This window comes from Phaethon aethereus (genome assembly GCF_964289735.1).
Source record: "Phaethon aethereus genome assembly, chromosome: 10".
Classification (NCBI taxonomy): Eukaryota; Metazoa; Chordata; class Aves; order Phaethontiformes; family Phaethontidae; genus Phaethon; species Phaethon aethereus.
Window position 1 is genome coordinate 16,406,404 of NC_138586.1, and position 22,223 is coordinate 16,428,626.

At 49.4% G+C, this 22,223-nt stretch overlaps 1 protein-coding gene across 2 annotated transcripts; it reads left to right on the forward strand.

The window, feature by feature from the left end:
* Positions 1-8,960: 8,960 nt before the first annotated feature.
* FHL1 (four and a half LIM domains 1) lies at positions 8,961-20,425 on the forward strand (the record flags this gene model as incomplete). 2 transcript variants are annotated; one of them, XM_082004263.1, is made up of 6 exons in its annotated part: positions 8,961-9,070; positions 16,957-17,138; positions 17,880-18,057; positions 18,567-18,736; positions 19,306-19,492; positions 20,268-20,425. In XM_082004263.1, exons 1-6 carry the CDS (start codon positions 9,049-9,051, stop codon positions 20,423-20,425), a joined length of 897 nt encoding a protein of 298 aa, XP_081860389.1. In that variant the 5' UTR covers positions 8,961-9,048. The 2 variants fall into 2 exon arrangements, with proteins under 2 accessions (XP_081860389.1, XP_081860390.1); XM_082004264.1 differs by lacking the exon at positions 8,961-9,070 and having other exon boundaries at positions 16,962-17,138; positions 20,271-20,425.
* Positions 20,426-22,223: the final 1,798 nt, after the last annotated feature.

Genomic DNA, 22,223 nt, shown 5'->3' on the forward strand with positions numbered 1-22,223 from the left:
TGGAGACTTCAGAGAACTCTCGTCACCCTGAAATGTGTGTGCTTTTGGTGCAGTGTTTCTGCTGAATGAAAAGAGCAAGGTTTGATATACTCCAGAGAAAGGGGAAGGCACAAGCGCGGGGGCCAGCAGCACAGGGGTGAGGCGACAGTGGGGCATCACAACACCTTCTGGACTGAAAAGGTAGAGTGTGCCCAGGCCTTGTACAGTGGTGGGGAAACGTGGACTGCTCTGGGCTTGCGTGTCCTAGAGTGTTGTGGAGATGTTGCATACAGGTGCTTTATTTGTTGTCTTATTAAGTGTAGAGAAATTGAGCTGGATGAGTGCTGGCTTAAATTGGCATAAGAGTGTAGAGCTGTTGAAGTGCTCAGATAGGTGAAAGATGTCCTTTGGGAAGAGAAGCAGCGAGAACTACAACAAAAAATAACCCAAATCAGATTCCTTTTAATTTTTTTTTTTTTCATCGTAAATGAACTTGAAAGAAGCAGCCAGTTTCTTCTCTCAGGGCAGATGGCCTCTGAGGAGGACTTCACATTTGGCTGCAGTGCATTAAGGCTCTGGAGTTGCTTTATCTGGGAGTCCCTTGCTCCTGAGCTTGGAGGGACTAAGAGGGACACAGCTAGCAAAGTTCTCCTTTATCAGTGCTCCAGGCTCTTTTGGAAGTCTGGCTGACTTCTCTGTTTTTGCCTGAGTCCTTAGTCTCTTGGAGGTCAGTTTGGGAAAGGGAAGCCCAGGCAAGTTCAGTAGGGTCAGTACCAGTGGTCTTCTAGTCCAGCAAGGGCTCCAACTTCCCTGCAAAAGCAGAGGGGCAAGGAGCCTGGCTGAGCAGGGTGATGTGCAGTCGTTAAATGAACAGGGCTTTAATGAGACACCTGATGAGCTGATTTGCAAAATATTAATGTTAATGGTGCCTGAAGTCAACTCTGGCCACAAACTAAGCCTGGGCAAAGGGGGAAGTTAAATGGCGTCTCTTTCAGCAGAGGAAATGTGTGATAATGCAGGACTAGAGCAAGGTCCCTTAGAAGGCTGTACTGTGGCTCCATCTTAGAAGTGAGCGGGTGCTTGTGAGACTCCTCATCCCCCTCTGGTGGGTGTCTTCTTGGCTTGCCCTAGAGCATGTCCCCAGACTGTCCTGGAGCATGTCCCCTGGCACGGCCAGCAAGTGCCCATGTGATGTGGTGCCAAAAAAGCAGTCGTGAATTTGAAGTCACTCCAAGGTGAAGGGTTTTCCCTTCTGCCCTTGGTGGTGGTGGTGCAATGTAGCCCAGCCTGGCTGAGCCTTTGTTGTAAGTGTCAGGGTGTGAGGAAGTTGACCTCTTCTTCCATTTTAAAATGCACTTTTCTGAAGTCGGAAGTTAAATCAAACCCTCCCAATGCAAAGGTTTCTGAGAATAACTTTTGTGACTAATCCAACCCCATAGGCCTCACTGGAGGCGACTTTGCAGCTTGTTTTTTCCTTGTAAAGAATGCCCAGCATATGTCCTGACAATTAGTCAGAGTGCCCAAAAATACCCATCAGCCCTGCAAGCTGATCTCCTTCGGCTCTTGGAGCCGAGACAGACACAGGGTTATGCACTATGGGGCTTTGGGAAAGGTTATTTTTAAAATGGCCACATAACAAGGGTGATTTGGTCCTTTCAGCCATCAGCACTGTCTAACAACTGAAGGTGTAGATAGCCAAATAGTAATCTTGCTCGAGGTGACTGTCCCATGCCTCGGGTAATGGGCTGGTTGTCCTGCTAAACCCATACACTAGGGTTGGCTCCTACCAGCTCTAAATCAGTGCTCAGGGCATGGCCCCGGAGCCTGTGCCAAGTTTGGGCAGCGCTTTGATGGTGTGCTGAATGCCAGGGAGTCTTCCCAACCAGCATGCCAGCGCTCGGAAGGGCATGTCCTTCTCATTGAAGCGGCGGCCTGTGTTTGCCCTTAGCCAAGCAGCGTGCTTCTGCCCAGCCCTTTTCTGAGAAGCTTTTGCTTTACCTATCTCTGACCACCTGAGCTGAAGTTTTCTATCCTCAGTGTCTCCCAGGTGCACTGTTTCTGGAGGATGTTTTGCCAGAATCACTCCATCCACAAACAGCCCTTTCTTCTACTCCCCTGAAAATAAAGCTCTTAAAGAGTCAACAGCAAGGCTCCTTGGTCTTTTGCAAAACACAGCTTGTGTGGGGTTTTGACTTGGCCCACTGTGCTGTGGGGGCAGAGGAAGGAGGTCTGCAGAACTGCCCAGCAGCTTTCCTGGCACATGATGTTTTGCTAGAAAACATCATGCCAAAAGCGTTCCCAGCCTTCAGAGGAGGCAAGGAAGAGCTCAGGCATAGCCTGCAGTGCCCGTCTTGCAAGTCTTCCCTGCTGCTGGGTCCCGTTGAATGAACACAAGAGGGTGGCAGGGCTACTAGTAAATGCACGTGGGGGATGCTGGAGAGCACGTGTGGTGTAGCTGATGTCTGAGTAGCTGCTAATTTCTGACTTGTGGGTAGATTTCCAGGGAAGGTGAATGACCCAGCTTTCAAGCAGTGATGCAAACTAATAGTTGAACTTCCTTCCGTGCTCTCCACAGTGAGCTGTTTAATTTCACTGGGGGAGAGCATCGCTCAGCCAGCTGCCGTGCCTATGAGAAGTAATTGAAAGTAATTAGGAGTGCAGAGAGCGTAATGGAGGTTGTGAAATATTATTTCAGTGATGGCTCACTAACAACTTGGTGAAGCTCCGACATTAGCATTTATTGTGTGAGTATGGTAGGATTATATTGCTGTGAGTGTTCATCAGACCGCATCTTTCCTGGAAAAGACTGCCATGCTGCCTGGCTGGGATCAGTGTGATATTTATTTGACAGGGACTTAAGTTACTTTTCTCAGCTCTGAAGCCAGGGCTAAGCCATGGGGGCAAGGCTGTGACTCGCAAACCTTTGTCTCATGTTTGACTCCACTGGTCGTTCCCCCTCCACGTGATTGCATCTAAACCTGAACAAAGACAGACCCCTGCAGTTGACCAAGATAGCCCTGTGGAGTTCCGCTGTCCTATGCATGAAGCTTCGGGGTAATAACTTGGGGAATAACTCAGTTGTGGTGCAGCTCGCTTGGCCCCAGGGAGGGCTCCTCCAAGGACCGCATCAGCCTGAGTGGAAGTGCTGTTGGTAACTGAGGGGCCTCACGCCCCTGCCGCTGCTGAGGGCACAGCGCTGTGTAGCTGCAGCCAAAGCTCTGGGCGTTGTGGTGAGCAGAAACCCCAGAGCTCCTCATGGGAGCTCTGAATGCAGGGGCCTGGCCGGCGTGGGTGAGAGCGTGGCACCGCTGGGGGCCCGAGATGCTAACCTGGAGACCTTCCCCGCTGCTCCCGTGTCACCGGACACGCAGGCTGCTTCCCCTGTGCCTGCTGGCTCATCTTCCCTGGTAAACATCCCATGCCTTATTCTTGCACCTTTGTCTGCTTTTGTGGTAAATGAACTTGCAAGAAACAGCTGATTTCTGCTCCTCTCAGGGCAGGTGACCTCTGAGGAGGACTTCACATTTGGCTGTAGTGCGTTGAGGCTGCTTTGCTCAAACTGGGCACTGATGGGTACATCTGGCCATAAGGCTGCTGGGAAGGAAGCGGTGAATGCTGTGTTTGAGGCTTTTTAGCCCAGTTACGGGTTTGACGGGCTTACAAGGCATCTGAATCAGACCAGTCTTGGCAGTACATGTGGATCTTTCCCCCAAGAAGAGCAAAGGCAGCCTTTGTCTCCCCTTAGGGTTCGCTGATGTGCCCACATTTTCAGACCTGTTGTTTCCACCTTGCAGTTCAGGCAAGGGGGTTGTGGGCAGCCTGCTGAGCCTCCCAATCTGCTGCCTGCACACTCACAGCTCCCCTCTGCAGACTGAGTTGAGGCAGAAGGACATGAGAGACGGAGCTGGAAAGAGAAACACGGCCCAGGTTTAACCTAGTGCATTTAAGACTAACACAGTCGTCTTTCCAAGAGATTTAAAAAAAAAAATCTTCAGACTTTTGGAACTGTCCCTTTTTGAGCTTGTACTGAAGGTCTAAATCTAACTGTAGGGACCACAGCAGGCACTCAGCATCCCTGCTTCTGGAAGATATAAGTCTTGGCATCTTATCTGTAATACAGCAAAGAGCCACAGGGAGGAGGGAGCAGGGATAGGAAGAAATGGACTTTCTTGTGCAGTTGATTCAAAGCCAGCCCTATGCAGCACCTAATACTGCTGGACCCTCTTCTCACCCTCGTCCTCTCTGGAGCCTGTATGTCCTGGGGCTGCTGCCATGGGTCTGTATGGTGCCTACGCCCCACCACGTTGCGGCTTCTGCTCTCCAACCCTCACATAGCCAGGAGTGGGGACAGGAGTCGAACAAAGCTTTGGGTCTACAAAGCAGCTCTTGATTTATGTGGAGATGCTTGCCCCAGGCCTTGGTGTCACTTGGCTTTCAGCAGCAGCCAGAGGTCTGCCATGTCAGCAACAGGTGACGGGAAGAAGTGCCAGTCTGGAGCGTGTGGAGGGGAGCCGCAGAGCAGATGGCAGCAGGGAAATAAATTTGGAGCTGCCACGGGAATAGTGTTGGAAACAGTCCAGCCTGTGGATGGAGGCAGATGGGAAAAACCTCATTTATATCTCTTCCAAGTTTTGCTATTTTTCAGATGCCTTTATTTCTAGCTCTGTTATCTCTTCACCATTCTTTCCTGTCTGTTACTATATCCTCATCCTTATTTTTTTTCCTCTCTTCTTATCCTTCTGCCTTTTCCCCCTTTTGTTTCTACTCACACTGTATCTGAGTTCATGAAGGGTTACCCAGCCCGTGTCCACTTCCTTATAAATCTATTCCTAGTTTCTCTAGCCCTACCTCCACAGCTGACTCTAAAAGCTTCCCTTGGCACTGAAAGGCTCAGCACACAGATCTGAGCCAGCTGTGGGCTAGAGTTCAGCATGGAAAAAAGGAAAACACCCTGTGTGCCTTTGCCATGTGCTGCCCATTTACTTCTCAACTGTCCTGGCTGGTATGTTCGTCCCCTCTGTCGCTACAGTGATGTTCTTGCTGGTTTTGCTCTGGATGTGGGTACATCCCGTGTGAACCAGGGTGTCTCTGTCTTGCGTTCGTGTGAGTGCCCGCAGGATGCTTCAAGGGTGCGGAGGCGCATCCTTGTATGCCGAACGGGGGAACTGAGCCAGGTTTGAGTCTTCTGAAGCATTTTTGTGATACTTCAAAGAGAAACTGGTTTTAAACTGGACTGGCTTTTTGAAAGGACTAGGTGGAAACTCCCCATTTTGGTTGAGGTGTGATTGTGGGTGGCACGTGGGGTCCCTGGCTGGGGGCAGAGCAGGGGCCATCTCCTGGCAGCCCTCTCTGCAGGGTCTCCAAACACTGTCCTGCAGTGCCTTTCACCAGCGCGGAGCCAGTGCTGGGAGCAGGAAGCACACAAGATACTGAGTCCTTGGGGAGTTGGATCAGCCCCAGGTGTCAGTCCTGGACCCCAGACCTGCCCGGCATTTCTGTGGCAGTGGGGCTGCTGCCTTCCCTGTCCTGCTGATGGACCAGCTGCAAGCATGAAGGTAGATTCTTTCTTGGAGAGCGCCATATTTGTGTCTTCTCTTCTCTTAAACCCAGCTCCTTTATTGCTTGCCTTCCTGCAAACTCTCTTTAGCAAAAAAACCACCTCAAATGTTTAAAAAAAATTATTTTTTTCATTTCTGCCTCAGAAGAACCAAGGGAAGTTTAACCGGGGTCTGCAATAGGTTGGGCAGAAGGAGTGCTCTCTGCTGTGGGAGAACACACATTGCATGCAAGGCAACAGTGAAAGAAAAAACCCCCTGAATCTGCTGTGCTGTTACTTGCAAAGAAGGAAGTGTTTGTGCAAATGGTGGGTGGGAGCAAACCTGGGTGTGGAGCACTAACCCCTGTGCTGCCTGAGGCAGCCCTGACCGATGGGACCATGCTGGTCCTGTACCACCACAGCAGCAGCTCGAGCCGGAGTGGGAGCGTGGAGCAAGTCCAGCACCTGCCTGCACGACAGGAAGGGTAGGGAGCAATATGGGGCTCTTTTTTTATGGGGAGCCCAGTGAATGGCTAGCGTGCTTTTCTATGCAGGTTTACTGCGCATTGCTAAGCAGTGTGTATGGAAGCAGAAAGTACAGCGTTACACTCTAAGAGGTGGACAGGTGCTCCCCTCCTGCTCATATTTACTGCTGCCCGCTTCTTTCTTTGATGACAGTGACTAATAGTTCATCAATGCCTGGGCTATACTGGCTCTATTTAGGACTTTCTGCCTCTTGAGTGACAGCAGGATGTGTAAGCAAGCTGAGACACACAGACATTTTCTGGCAGGATTGTTAGGGCAAGAAAATACTCTGGAAACCACAATGTGAATCATTTGTCTATCCGAGTGGATGACACTATGCCGCAGCCATGCCTCCTTGCAGTCAGACCTGTGTGGTGGGGTCAGTGTGTCCAGACCAGCTCCCTGAAGTCCTGAAAACCTACAGGACAGGTTTAACATCAAAACCATGAAAACCCAAGCCTGCATGCCCTGCTGTGCACTCGCCGACATGTTTGTAGCACCCTTTTCTCTGGGACCCATGGGCACATGGTGCCTGGCTAGCACCCTCTCCTTCCTGGGGGTTTCTGCTCCCTGCTGTATTTCACAGGGTAATGATGTCCCTCCTCGGCACTTACGCTATGCCTTGCACCACTGGTGTGTTTAATCACCTGGGTTTGTGGGGAAAAAGAGGGACTGGGGGAGGAAATGGGAATTGTCCAAGGTCATACGGCTAAAACCAGCCAAGAAACCAAGAGCAGCCCTGTCCTCTCAGCAAGGGTTGTTCCTCAGCCCATCCCTGCTGCGTTGGCGCACAGGGGCACAAATGCAAACAAAATGGCCTTTATTACACGCTGCTCTGGGCGATCACTGGAGGCTTTGCAATGTGAGCTGTGCCATGCAATGCTGCTCCAGGGAGTTTCACAGTGAAGCTTCACAGGCATCAGCAGGGCTGGGTCTTCCTCCTGTTTTTTGACCAAGCTTTCTTCTCACCTCCTCCAGCCCCTGCCTGTTGTCATGCTGCATGTGTCATGCACACGTGCATTTGTGCACATGAAATGTTTTGATGGCCAAGTGTCCGTCCCTGCTCTCCACATGCTTCTGCCATACTGTCAAACCACTTCTGAATTGCAGCTGCCTTTGGGGTGGGACATGGCAGCTGCTGACATTGTAGAGCAATGCTATTCCGCCTTTTGGGACAGAGAGCAAAGGTTACTGTTTCTGATTGAAATATGAGGGTATTCTGGAGGAAGTGGGAAATGATTGCTGAGCGGGAGAGTGCCAGCGCTTTGTGTAGGAAGGAATGAGAATGGTTAACGGTGCAAACTCTACGTGCATTGCCAAAAATGAACTCACGTCTGTAAATATTATACTGTGCACAGCAAGATTAGCACAGGAAAATACCAGTTGTTAGGGTTCCTGTTACCATCTGAATTATGCAAACAATTTGCTTGAGTTTATAGATGAGCTGGGGCAGAATAACGTTGGCGTTTTCCTAGCCAAAGTATTTCACTGTGCTAGTATTTTAGCATGTTTCCCAGCCTCAATTTGCTACGCAAGTGGGTCCATGCTTTGCTCTTTTGAGACGGTATGCTGTCAAGTGAGGCTTTTTCCAGGCTGTGTTGGAAACTCAGATGTCAAGATGCTGGTTTGATGCTGACCTTGCACGTGTGCTACCTGGGAGTCCTGAGATGGATGCAAAGGCCCCGGGGGTCACTGAGCCCAGTGCCGGGGCTGGAGGCTGTGTGCGCCCTGCCGTTTGTGTATTTGAGGAGCTCTTGGGACCTCTGCAAGTGGGAAGCAGAGATGTTCCTGGCTGTAGCAGGGCCACCTCAGGCTGAAGATGCCAATTGCTGTTTGGAGGCCAGACACCACCGTGATGGGCTCCCTGAAAGGAATGATAAACATTGGCTCTTCCCAGTGGCTGTCAGAGAGGTTAACTGACTTTCCCACGGCCATGTAGTCAGTCAGTGTCGAGGCAGGATTAGCAGCTGGGCATCCCTGGCCCCCGGCCCTGATCGTGCGCCATTGCCGCTGATTGCATAACCCTCAGTGAGCGTGCGGCCGTGGAGCTGCTGCAGCCTGTGCGTCCCCACCAAAGCAAGCCCTGAACCAGAGCTCCCTCCGCTCCTTGTTGTGACTTTGGTGGAAATAAGTCAGTTGGAGCCGTGGAGCTGAGATCTTCCAGGGAGCTTTGTGGACACCTGAGTGAACAGCCAGTGCTCTCTGGATGTGGGAATGAGCCCAGCCATGCTGTTAGATGCTAGAGAAGCCCCATAATCATGAAACCTGGCTTTCTAAGTGCTGCTCTTCAGGGACTTGCTCACTTTGAACAATTAATGCCTTGAGCTTCCTTAAGGTAAAAACTGGAGGAGGACTAGGTATGGTAATCTTACTGGCAGTTAAACTTCAACGTGACCTTCATGTTGAAGGCAAGTCTAAGGTCCCCCATGAAGTTATCTTCTGTTACCTCTGTGGGCTCTCAGCTGGGTCCCCAGTGGTACAACCCATGTCCTTTCTGGGTCCTACAGCCAGAGGACAGCCCCTTGCCGGTTCCTGGGACTGTAACCCCTCCGGCCCCCATGGGGTTGTGATCCACCCCTTCCCTTCAGCAATGGCAGTGCAGAATTCACATCGGGTCTGTAATTTAGCTCAAGACTGTTATGAGACACAATCTAGCTCTAAAGCCAAGGCCAAATAGTACTAGCATGGGGTCAAGTTCCTGAGGCACACTCTGCCTTTGGGACTAATTTGGGTGCTGAGTAGCCGGGCAGGTATTTACATGTTGCCTACAGAGACCTAGAGGTCTTTGGATCCTATTCTTCTCCCTCGGATCACCTAAAATGGTAAGAATTTTCAAGGGGGATTAAGGTTGTGATCTCTGGGGAGGGGAGTGGACATCTGGTAGGAGTCCTGTCTGTATTAATAGCCTCCGTTTAAATGTATGTTATCAAACGGGGCAGCTCCTAATCGGCCAAGAGACTGTGAACCCTATTACCTAAGGGGCTGCTGCTGACTTTGTGCTGCTAATCATGGCTTTCCACAGGCACACAGGTAAAGTGGACGTGCTGCTGGGTGCTGTGGGAGAAGCCCTGTGTGTGCAATGCCTGGTAAATGGGGAGGCAGTTTTTGCTAACAGGCCCCTGCATCAGACAAATAACTCATCTGAATGCAGTCTTAACCCTCCGCAATCTGCAGCTGTAACTAATGATGGCAAATGGGCTTATAACCAGTGTGGGGGTCTGGCGCTGGGAGCGCAGTGGTGGTGCCCCACATATTTTGTAAAACGCATTGGATGGCAAGTGCTTTTGTATCTACTGCTGTGGGAAGGCTAGTGCTCAGCTGTTATTTGAGGAAGACTGGGTGAAAATGGGGGATGATGCTCCTCCTTGCAGCAAGCTTGCTATGGCAGTTACTCAGTCAGCATGCAGAAGCCCTGCCTGTAAACCCAGATGGTTTTCTCTGCTCTGGTGGGAAGTTTGTGGTTCCTCCCTCTTCTCTATGTTTGTCTTGTAGCTCAAACAGGCTGACCCTCGCCAGTGACAGGAAAATGTTAACACTTTTCCTTCCCGTTAACACTGGCAGGAATCTTGAGACCATGTTTTGCATGTCCCCCATGGCATGCAGATGAGTTGTGTCTTCCCATTCGTGACTAAACTCCTCTAGCCCTCCAATTACAGACAATTGAAAGCGCTTTGGGATTTTTAAAAGCTTGTCCAATTCTTTGGAGCTAATCATGTTTGTGTGTGTCCAGCATCTATTTACAGCCCTACAGCACAACGTACAATGGCAGTGCTATTGCACCTCTTGATGAGACAAAACCCAAGGGGTGCACGTGCCTGGGGAGAGGGTGTCAAGTTTGGGGCACAGCTCCCGTGGGCATCAAACTGAGCTGCCACACACCGGGAGCCAGGGGACAGTGTTGCTCATAAGACTTGGTTGGGAACATAGAGCCTCTTCAAAACTGGGGAGGACAGTCACAGCATGCTGTTCACCGTCATGCTCAGCCTCCCAGGACAGGGCACGACCATGTAACTGCTTAGGATTTGCTTGTGTGACGCAGATATACATTACGCAAGGTACCTGTCTGAGGAAAATCTGACTTCTGTGGTTTCATTTTTAAACATCTCAAAGGTGTTTAAAAAGAACAATCCATTCAATTAAAAAGTAAGAAGACATTTGTTTTTTAACTTCAGCGCATGAGACTGATGCTGTAGCATCCTTTCATTATACTTCCCACTATATCTTTCTTTTCGTTCTCATCTTCCTCAGGGAGGTGTTCTCTGGGGCAAGGACCAATGGCTTTGATGTTGTGCTGTAATATAAAATGTTGAAGTGTCTTCTGAGCAGATGCTGCAGTCGGAGTACTGTCACACACAAGTCACAGCACGGCGTCTGCTCCCACACCCTGCAGGGAGACCCACTCTCCGGGACAGCGGCAGTGGGGTGCAGTGGGCTGCTGTAGTGCCTGCCCTGGTGGGTGAATTCCCTGCAGCAGGAGAAAGACTCACGTTTGGCTCTTGGGTGTATCTGGGCATGAGAAGGGCAGCCAGCTACAGAGGTGGGGGCAGATCTGTGCATAGCTGGGAACATCGTTGAGAAGTCTCAAAGGTCAAAGCTTAAGGCAGCTGCAGAGTGACTTAACTACTGGACAGGACTCTGTTGCTCCACCTGATTTGGATTGTTTTGAAAGGTTTGAACTTCACTGCTTAAACTCTGCCTAAGTGCTCACACTTACTCTAGGCAGTGATGCTTTGCACACTGGAGCCTTATTAGCCTTAGCTGAGTTCTGTATTAAGTGCAAAAGCAAACTCTGGGGGAAGTATTTGCAGGGCTGGAGCAGTGTGTTTTTTAAAAGCACGTCCCTTCTTCCCTGGGGAACTGTGAAGATTTAATAATGATTGGGATGTGCTCAGACATGGTGGCAATAGCACCGTAGGGAATGTCTTTGGCAACCGCCTGAGGAACTTGGAGCTGTTCTTGTTCTAAATAAAGACGCTTCCATTTTATCAACAGTCTAATTTTTGAATTACAGAGTATGAGACTTGCACGTGCCCCAGCCTGGCAGTGGGAGAGCACAGCTCTCCACTCCTGACTGCCAGCTCCCCCAGCAAAAATGACCGGCAAGTGATTTCTTTCTTTCCTTGTTGTCTAAGGCAGTGTGCCGGTGACCTTGAGGTGCAGTCCTGAGTGTCGCATTGCATTTTAGATTAAGGGGACCCTTCTTTTAAGAGTATTCCCTGGTATTTATAGCAAACCATGCGACGTTGCATAGAGAAATGCTGAGGATAGTAACTCAGGTGACAGACCAAGGGGTGCCAGGTTCTGAGCTGAAATAGGAAGGTGTAGGCAATACCTGCTGGTATGGGGGCTGTATGTGCTCAGTCTGCTGAGAAAAATCAAGCTGATGGAGAGTCAAAAAGCAATTGCTTCTTTCTTTCCATATTGCCATAGAGTATGCATTGTGCAAAGGACAGAGGGTTAACACCTTCAGCCTCATCTTCTTTCCTAAGCGGCAGAATAGTCTGTAAGGTTTAAGTGAAGTTTCCCTGGTTGTTTTTAGAGACCACACTTCAAGTTCTTCCTTGGTGGTTTATCACATTTAAACATATTCCCCAGAGACATTAACACATATCCTGTGCTAAGTGCTTTGCTTATCAGCTATGTTTCAGCCCCCTTTGCAGAGTGCTTTGGTTGCATTTGTTTTGCAAACCACTGTGGTGCTGCATTGCAGTCGCCTGAACTGGGAATAACCAGCCCAGGAGCCATGGGGGACAGGAACAGACAGGAGAGGCATGGGGTTGTGTTAATGCAATAGCTTTTGTGGGGTGGCACTCCTTAAGTCTATACCCTCCTTTCCATCTTAAAGCTTGCCATGCTGTAGGATACAGACATAGCCCTGACTGTGATCACTAGCTGGGACAGCCCCGTGACTGCTCCACAGCATGGTGTCAGCATGACTTGGGGTGTGTGGAAGCTGGCGGAGCCCAAACATTTAAGATCTTCATTTGAAAGATGGAAGGCATGGTTGTCCAAGCACTGAGGGGCTGCTCTTGAAAAGCAGCAGATGCTCTTTGGGGACAAGTGGCTAACTGGCACCTCTGTGGTCAGGTAAATGTTAGGGTTGAATTCCAGCGGGTCTTTGTGCCAAATACCCTGATACTTGAGAAGGGCACTGGTTTGGCCAGCCGCCCTCAAGCTGTAGCCAACTCCATTAGGGAGCTACATTTAGACAGCACCCTGCCAGGTGGGAGGTGGGAGAGGGACACCTTGCTTAAAGGGGGTTCATTTCTGGGAGTGTTGCTCTTTTTTTCCTTGAGCTCTTATTTTTATTGAGGGTCCTCTAGGCTATTTAAGGATGGGCATGTGCTGCACTTACCCCTCTCCTCGGCAGCCTGAGCTCTCTCTTCTCACCTGCCTCTCTGCAGCAGAAATCTCTCTGGATGTCAGCCTGCGCGAGAGAACAGTTCCAGTCTGTTCATACTTTTCCTCTGTCTTCTAAATCCAGTGCTGTAGCCCCAGAGTCAAGCTGAAATGGGGTTTGGATCAGTGCATGTCCTCAGTGTATGTGATTCTCCCGGGGTTAAATAGGAGACACTTGACCAGGCTGTCAGCGCAGAGACGCTGCAAACGTACAGCCAAAGAAACTGTGTTCGGTTCAGAAACTTCCAAGCTAAAACACCTCTGCGTACTGCTGCTGTTTTAAGCGTACCACAGAAATGAAGCACACAGGTACAGCACTCCCCAAACTAACCACTAAAACCAGGCGTGCTTGCACTGAGCACTGGGTTTGGCATTGCTATAGCACGGCTATGCCACTGGTGTGAAACCCTACTGTGTGCTCAACAGCTGCTGCACAGCTTGCACAGGGAAGCTATGCAGTGTGCACTAAAATAAATGCTCCAAGGGAGAGTGAGGAGGATTCATGATTCCAGTGTGTCCTTAGTTTCATGATTTGCCTATTTTCCAGACAGCAAAGACAGGCCAGGGTTAATACACCTGGAAGCTCTGGGAAGTTAAGCTGTGGAGACATGGTGCAGCTGGAGGGTGGACAGGGTATTAAGGAGATAAACATCTCCAAAACCATGATCTGCTGCCAACCAGGCTCTAGAAGGTGTATTTCTTTTTTTTCGGAGCACAACAAATATCTGTTCTGTCTACCTTCTGTGAGAGGGGACAGGACAGCTTTTGGGAGCAGCAGTAGGATACTAAATGCTTTTTCCCCTGGTTAGCAGAGCTTTTAAGTCTCCATGGACATTTGCTATGCTCTGGAAAAATGATCTGGTGGTCTCAGCACAGCTTCTACCAGCTGCTTTCAGGGCTCTTGTGCACCAGCTCCTGGGTGGGCTTCTCCCGTGGGAGGGTTGTAGGAGATGGTCTGGCTGATGGTGGCCTCTCAGCATGCCATGGGTGAGCAGAAACCATGAGCAGCCAGCACGTTTGCTGGGACAATGTGGTCAGTGCATCTTAATTGCAGGCAGGGGGCTAGATCAGGGATGATACTGCTGAGGGCAGAAAGCTCCTGGAAAAGCTGGAAGCAAATTAATGCCCTGGCCTATGTATGAGAGGGGCTTTTTGGTCCATGAGATGGCACAAGGTAGGCAGAAGCTGGCATGTCTGCATGTACAGCCCAGCTCCTGGGGCTGCCAGGCCCAGTGTTAATTGTCTGTGGAGCTCCAAGGCTGCTGTGATAAATTGGTGTCTCACATTAGCACATGATGCGTTATATGGGAACACAGGATTATGTTACTCCCTGAACCATATGTTCATGACTACATCTTCTGGTTGAAAGCAACCCTAAACCTGAGATCAGGAACGTTTCAATACCATTTGCCCTGGTCTCTGTGCAATTGCATTTCTTCTAAATTAAACTCACTTGCTTGGTAAAGCTCTGTAGAGCTGGCTGTGGCTCACATAGTTTCCACATTTCCCAGCTGTTTATTTGTTTCATTTACTTGAACCGGTACAAACACAAGCCTTGGCGTAGTTGTCAGCAGGACATGGCCGTCTCCTGACCTTGGCAAGGCGATGTTTCCAGACCTCAGTCCCCACAGAGTGCAATTCCTGCCAGCTCGGCCTCCAGCCTGCTTCTGTAAGTTTTAGGGGAAAGGGAAGGGTGTGAACCTGGCCCCCACCTCTGCTGTAGCCTCCCTGTGCGATGCTCCTCTCCAGGACTATCTGTCTTGCCTTCTGGAAGGGAAATGCTGCAGCTTGTTCTGGCCTGCAGTTATCGAAAGGGTGACAAAGAGGAGGCAGTGAAATGACTCTTACATTTTAAAATCTGCAAAGTAACAGCGTGAGTCCCATCTCCTGTGTCCTCTTCCGGTTCCTTCTTGGCTTGCAGATGGTACTGGAGAAAATCAGCTCCTTCGTGACCAGTGCCCACAGCATCTTCCACTGCCACCCATCCAGCAGCTTCCTGAGCCCAGAGATGAGGCAGAAGAAGAGCTCTGAAATAATGGCAAAAGATACATTTGCAGGCAGGCACCTCCTTGGGCTTTGCACCTGGCTGTGTTGGGGCTGCTTGTGCTGTGCTGCCAACAGCATGTTACTCTCAAAGAAAAAGAAATTTGGTCAGCAAAAGGAGGCAGTGAAGGCAGAAGCCACCCCTCACCTCTTGCTGCGGTACCTGGGCTTGCCGGGCAGGGCTGTGCCCGGGTCAGGACCTGCTGGGTTTGGTGTGTGCTCATCTGGCGAGGTGCGCTTGCACCGGTGCCTCTGCTGCAAAGCCCCGTATTCACAAAGGCGGCAGCAACGATCCCTCGGCCCCGGCGGGCTCCTGTGCCGGCGTGGGGTTTTCTCGTGCTGGCAGGTTGGGCCATGCAGTTGATGGTAAATCTAGAATTACTAGGGTGGGCAGGTGTCCAAGGAAAAGCTGTGTAAACAGGTCCTCGTGTCCTAACAACACAGTGGTCCTATCCACACAGCATCCCACAGCCAGGGGCGAGCCTGATGAGGTCCCACCGACCCCCCCGGCTGCGAGGGCACAGCCAGGAATGACGCGCCCTCTCTACATCCCAAAAACTCCCAAGCCCTGTTGGAGTTTATAAAGGTTCTGTGCTGGAGCTTGGAGCAGGACGGCTGGACTGGGAGGCTGTTGTGCCGCTGAGCTCTGCCAGGAGCAGGCAGCAAGCACCTCCAGTGCTTGGTGGGGTGGTCCGAGGTGAGGCTACACGATGGAGGTGCTAATGGCGTCCACCACCTCACAGCAGGAAGCAGCAGCAATTTATATTGCCTGACCGCGTCCTCCTCCCTTTCTTGCTCTGTGCTGGCACTGCAGCTCTATCAGGAAAAGAATAATTAAATTTCCTCTTGGCAGCCCCCATTGCCAAACCGCTGCTGCATCCCCCATCTGTTGCTGATGGTGCAGAAGGTTCAAGGCTGCGTCCCAGGCTGTTGGCTGTGCAGGGGAAACAGGGGTCTGCAGGGCAGAGACATGAGCAGCAGGGGCAGAGACGGAGCTGCCTTTCTGGGACTTCATGGGCATGCATAACCCTGCCAGAGCTTTTGCAGCCCCTGCAGGAGCATCGTTGGCTTCCCCTGAGGAAGGACGTTGGGGAAATGGTGGGAGCTGATAGCAGGGGTGGTCTGGGAGGCTGGGACCAGGCGTGCAGGCTGGGACCAGGCGTCTGGGGAGGAAGCGTGAGCGAGCACTCTCTCGCCGAAGTGGAAAATCCTCTGGTCAAGAGCCCCCACACCCACTGATGTGCTGGCTCCCTGGCCGTGGTGGAACATCATGCCTTCGCAGAGCCCTGCTGGTGTGAACCGAAGAAGTTTCTTTACATGTAGGGAGATCTTTTTTTTTTTTTTTTTTTTGGTTTCTTTATGACTTTATATGTGAAAGCTCGGTGAAAAGACACAGCTGGAAGCTGCACAACTACCCAGCACAAAAGGCCTCGGAGGGCTGCAGCTGGCTGTGGGCTTAGGCTGGAAACATGGAAACTATTCTGCTCCACTCATGGTTGGCGGCGATTTCTGCGCACAAGTTATGCGGCACTGCAGCCAGGACCTCGCTGAGGCCCGCAGCGGGCCTGGCCATAATGAACCAAGTGGCTCTTAGTGAGTGATTAGGTATCATTATCTGTGCTTGATGTGGAATATGTAAATAAAAGTCTAGTATCCTTCCTCTTAAGAAGGGGATGGGGAAGGAAAGGCTGGTGTGGGACTCTGCTCTCCTTGCCAGCAACTGCTCCCAGAGCAAAGCAAACTTTGCAGCGCTGCCCTCGCAGCGGGTTGGACCCCAGCAGGCAGAGCGCTGCGTTTCTGTGCTTGGCCAGAGCTCATCCTGCCTCTCTCTAGGCAGAAATCTAACATTCGTATCTTAGATGGCTGTTAAGGGAACTGAAAATATTTGTGTTACTAATGCATTGTTGATGCTAACCGCAGCGGCAAACACAGTGCTTCCAGGCGGCAGGATGGCCGCTGCCCTTGCTGAGCTCCAGAGCACAGCCAGCAGTCAGCCCACATGGGTTTATACTGTAGCCCACATTCTTCTGAGATTTCGTGTTATTTCTTTCTCTGAATCCTAATGGCAATTCGTGACCTGGGAGGGGACATCTAAGCTGCCGTTTTTAGCAGGTGTACGAGTCTGTGATTGCTGTGACCCAACCTAGGTTATATACTGCACCCAGCTTCTCCGAGCGTGATGGTTCCCCTAACCTACACCCTAAAGGCAAAGCTGGTGGGAGCTGGAAAATGCCAGTGCAGTTGGTAGAGAGCTGTTGTGTTTTATAAACCACTGACTGCTTGACAGAAAAATTCCCCTAACAGTGCCGGTACCAAAGCTGCTTTCTCTACCAACAAGCCCTCAAGGAGCGTGACACCATCATGTGCTCATTGCTGAGCCAGCTTCCTGGTACTTTCTATTTGCACAGACTGAAGAAGCTGGAGCAGTTATCAGGGCTTCAGGTGCTGTAACGTCACCCTCTTTCCTCTTGCAGGGCCTGGCAGTTACACTGTGGGCACCATGTCGGAGCGCTTTGACTGCCACTACTGCCGTGACCCGCTCCAAGGGAAGAAGTATGTGCAGAAAGAGGGCCGCCACTGCTGCGTCAAGTGCTTCGAGAAGTTCTGTGCCAACACCTGCATTGAGTGCAAGAAACCCATCGGAGCTGACTCCAAGGTGAGCACTGAGCAGTTAAATGGATGACAAGAAGACAGGCAAATGGTGATTTCCCTCCCATTTGTCTTCCTCTCTCTGGTCTGTTTGTGAGCTTCTGCGTGAAAACTGTTTCTCTTGTGAGTCCTCTGGGTGGTGGGCCATGTGCTCCTTGGGCGGAGAGCCCAAGGCTCTGGGGCACCGCCACAGGGATGCTCGCGATGGGCTGCTTTTGCACAGGAGCTGATTTCAGGATCTAGATTCAGACACACCAACTGCCGCAAACGCTGAATCGTGCTGAAGAGAGCACTGCAGGTAATCCAGCCTGCACAGGACGGGCAGAAGACTAATCTTGTGGGCAAAGCACTCGGGAACCTAGGGTCTGATTTTTGTTAGTTTGTCAAATGTTTATTGCTTCATGTTTATGGCAATAATATACACCTGACCTAGAGGGAACCTGACAACCACAGAAGCCCACACTTAGAGAGCTTCAAATCTCAAAGCTGTTGGTTTAAAGCATCTTTTGCTACCCTGAAAGTCCAAAATGAATGTAATTCTGATTAAGCCCTTTCTGTCACTGAGTTTGGTTAAATGTCCTTCCCTTAACTGCCTGCAGACAAGCTGCACCTCAAACTACTGAATGCAGACATGCTTGGGAATTAACAAATCTATCCTTTACTGCCAAGGCTGAGACAGTAGCTTGGTTTTCGGGCTGCTCAGCAAGAGAGAAGGGCCTATTGCTCACTCCGCTTCTGTTCCTTTCAGGAGCTACATTTCAAGAACCGTTACTGGCATGACAACTGCTTCCGCTGCTTCAAGTGCTACACATCCTTGGTCAACGAACCCTTCATGCTGAGGGAGAACAACAAGGTTTGGTGTAGCAACTGCACTGCCACTGAGGATGCACCCAGGTGTAAGGGCTGCTTCAAGCCTATTATTGCAGGTACGGGTGCCAGTGATGTGGATACGACTGCTGAGTTCTGCTCTAGGGCAAAACCATGGCGGTTCATCAAGCTGTGGAGGCTGCAGTTAGGGGTATGGGCATCATAGTGGAAGGCTGGAGCACCGCAAAATGGTGCAAGTTTTGACTGTTACTCTCACCTGCCCATTTTATGCAAGTGTTGAAAGGCTGCTTTGCAGTTAACCCTCAGATGGATTGTTCACCTTAGTAGTTAGTCTTAAACCATTTCTACCAAAAGCTTTGCTCTGTAAATCAAGGTCCTCTTCTCAGAAAGCTCAGGCACGTGTCTGACAAATGTTTTAAGAAAATCTAGAAGGCCCTGGCTAAAGTCAGATACATAAATTAACAGCTCATTCCTTGTCCATGTTACAATTGAAGTGCTGGGCATAGGTATGGACAGGTCTTGCCTACAGGTATGTTACGTTGCAGAGGGTGGGGAGTTTGTCACAAGCCTGAAATCCCACATAACAAGTTGTTTCTGTCTGTTGCAGGAGACCAAAATGTTGAGTACAAGAAGATGGTCTGGCATAAGGACTGTTTCACTTGCAGCCAGTGCAAGCAAGTGATTGGATCTGGGAGCTTCTTCCCCAAGGGTGATGACTTCTACTGTGTCTCCTGCCATGAGCATAAGTTTGCCAAGACCTGTGCTAAATGCAAGAATGTAAGTCCTTCCACTTTGCACAGGCAGCTGCCAGAACTAGCCCTCACGTGTCATTTGGAAGCTACAAGAGTAAACCAGTAGACAGGTCATGCTGGAGCTGTACCCGACGCTTATGTTCTTTCCTTCCTGCAAACAGCTGGTGGTGTAATAATGCGAGCGCGCTAACGGTCCTGGCACTTTCCAGTATCCGAGCAGGGGCTGTAGGGGTATCTGATGGCAGCTGTGCTGAAACCAAGCTGGCACCGGCCTTGCACTTGCTTCGGGGTTAGTTTAAGCACTCTAGTAGGTATTGTGTATTCAAGCAGTAAAACAATGTTTTATAAAACAGCAGTTTTACAACTTTTGCACATGTTTAGTATAGAATTGCAATCGCTGCAGGTAAAATAAACTATGAAAGCTCCAGGCATGCAGGAATTCAGGCTAGAGGAACTCAAATGCTGCCCCATTTTAATGCAAACTTTCAAGAGATCCTCTCCATGACAAAACCCTCCTACCCTACACCCCATGCCTGTATCACCTCTCTTCCTCACTAGCGATTCTGAAACGCATCTATGCTCTTTGCCTCGTAGCCCATCACTTCTGGAGGACTCACTTACCAGGAACAGCCTTGGCATTCAGAGTGTTTCATTTGCTCCAACTGCAAGAAGCAACTGGGTGGGAAGCGCTTCACAGCTGTTGAGGATCAGTTTTACTGTGTTGAATGCTACAAGGAGTGTGTTGCCAAGAAGTGTGCTGGCTGCAAGAATCCTATTACAGGTATGTTGGATTAAATGCAGCTCGAGGGCAGTGGGTGCTTAAGGTGGGAACAGCGATCCTGAGAGACGAGCAGCTCAGAGGGCGCCCACAGCAGAAGCAGGTCTAGCAGCCCAATCCCAGCAATTTACATGTGATCTAACTGTAAGCCACATGCTCTTGCTGGATGGAGTAACGGAGTCAGTAACTGAGCTCTTCACCCTTGGCACGCCTCAAATTTACCTCCTTCAAAACTTCCACAACTAGAACTGTTCCCACCTACATCTTAGTCTGGGAACCTTAAGTCTAGAAAGAGCAGTGTTGTGTTGCCTCAAAGTGACATCGGCTTTGCTTCTGACGTATTTTACGTGTAACAGCCCTGAAATGTGGGCACTATCCTGCCACTCCCAGGAGACTTGCATTCCATTCTGCATTTTAGAGCATGGATCTGAGCCTGTGAAACCATGTAGGGTGTTTAGCCCAACCTGTTCTTGCTCTACATCTTGAGCTTTCCTTCAGCTTGATCGTTTCCTGGAGAAGGGATCCAAGGGAAAAAGCTTATTGCAGAGACAAGCCACACAAGCCTTATGCTAAGCTGCCTCTTTCTCTAAGAGCAGTAATACTGAGCAGCAAACAATATGGCTCAGTTGCAGTTTTGGCCAGTATTTTAGACGTACAAATATGGTCTGCAAGACTACAGAAGTACAGGAGGCAGTAAGAATGGGATCTGCTGTTTGGTTGGCTAACCCAGCCAAGGGAAAAGCTACTATCGCCGTCCTATAATTGTTTTCTCTCCTAGCAGGATTTGGAAGAGGAACCAGTGTGGTTAACTACGAAGATGAATCCTGGCATGATTATTGTTTCAAATGCACAAAGTGTGCCCGTGGTCTGGCCAACAAGCGCTTTGTTTGCCATAATGGAAAAATTTACTGTGCTGAGTGTCCCAAACGACTGTAAGGAACAGACAGCCACTGCTGTAAAATGGATTTTAGAGCCCTGCTTTCCAAAACAGTCCTGGTAAAGGAGCAGGTTTTTGCATGTTAAGACTTTTAACTTCTTTCCATTTTAGTATAAAAACTTAAGTAGCCTCAATATACTGGGTTTGACTTTTGAAGCTCTTGCAGTACAAAAGCATGTAGTGTTGCAAAAAATCTAACTTTGCTTCCAAGTAACTCATAGTGTAAAGGCTTGAAATGCCATTAGATCTAGCATTACAGCGCCACGTACTACATAATCCACGCGTGGCTTAAACTAAAACAAAGCTAGTTTTAAACTTGTCTGGTATACATTTAAGCTTGGCACTTACTTACTTAAATGAGGTAGGTTTGACAAGGCGTGCACCTCAGAAAGAGAGATGCAAAGATTGCACCTGGGATCAGAGAGTTCATTATTATGCTTTTACAAGTGCAGGTACATTACACATATCCCACCAAGCAGCACAATAATAAATACCTTAGCTTACCCCACACCACCAAACTGCAGCAAGTGTATGGAATGGCTTCATCTTACATATAACAAGGTTTCGCCAGTATGATTTAGCTTTAGTTAAGTTTCCATAAACTTGTTTTAGTCTTGATTTCCGCATGGTTTGCCCAAAAGTTTTGCTCATCAGCTCTTTCTACATCATTGTTTAAATGACGCTGTCTATGTACAATTATTAATCCGTTAACAAGAATTAAATCTTTCAATAACAACAAAATGCACATGCATTTAGAAGTGAAGTGCCTTAAAAATAGCTCAGACAATGATAGCTCTCCTGTCATGTCAGTGTATGTTTTACAATCTAATAAAGATGAGACTAGTGCCTGCTTGGAGTCCTACAGTCTGGAAAATTGTTTTTTCATTTTGCCCTCTTACACAATTGACACCTCTTACAGCTGAGCTACTGCAATCCAGTCTACATTGATACCAGCAAAGCAGAATCAGCTGTTCTGCCATAGTGCCCTTAAATAGCTGAGGACCAAAGCAACAATTTCCAGAAACTAATTAATTTTTTTAATATATAACTGACACTGGACCATCTGCCAAGAACAGCCTGTGTGAAAAAGCCCTTTGGAGAACAGACGTAGAGCCGCAGTCCATACACAGATCTACTACTACCCTTCAGCAACCTGAACGCTGGTTTAAGGTTTTTTTTTCACAGCAGTGGTTGATACCATACAGAAGTACTGGATGCTGCTCCAGTCCTTCCCTTTCGTTCACAAAGGAAAGAACAAAAGGATAAGAACAAAGAACCCTCGCAAGCAAAACAAAAGGCAGCATCTTGCTGTATTCTAGACGGTCGGTCACTCACCGCTAGAACATAAAGACACTGGTGCTACAAGTAAAAGGCAGAGGCTTGCAGTGAAAAGCAAGTTAAAGAATTCAACAGTTATGAACATGTCGTCAGCATGTACAAACACGGCTGGCTCCGAAGGTGTTTGTTAGTACAAATACCTTCCCAACCACACAAACGCAACTGCCACAGAGGCTACTGGTTTTGGGACTCTGCAGTGCAGAGTACTTAGAGCAGTACCGGAGTGCAGCTCAAGGCAGGTCAGCATGGCAAGGGCTTGGTGACTCCTAGTAAGGTAAGGTTTAGCATGAGAGAAATAAAGCATTGTTCAACTGCAAAGTTTATTTAACAGTGCACACATATTTACATAGAGCTGTAACATATCATTCAACAAATAATATCAGCACAGAAAAAATATCGGCATCTTTTTCGTTAGAATGATTGTCTCTGCCAGAGTGAAACAGCTATCAATCATACAAA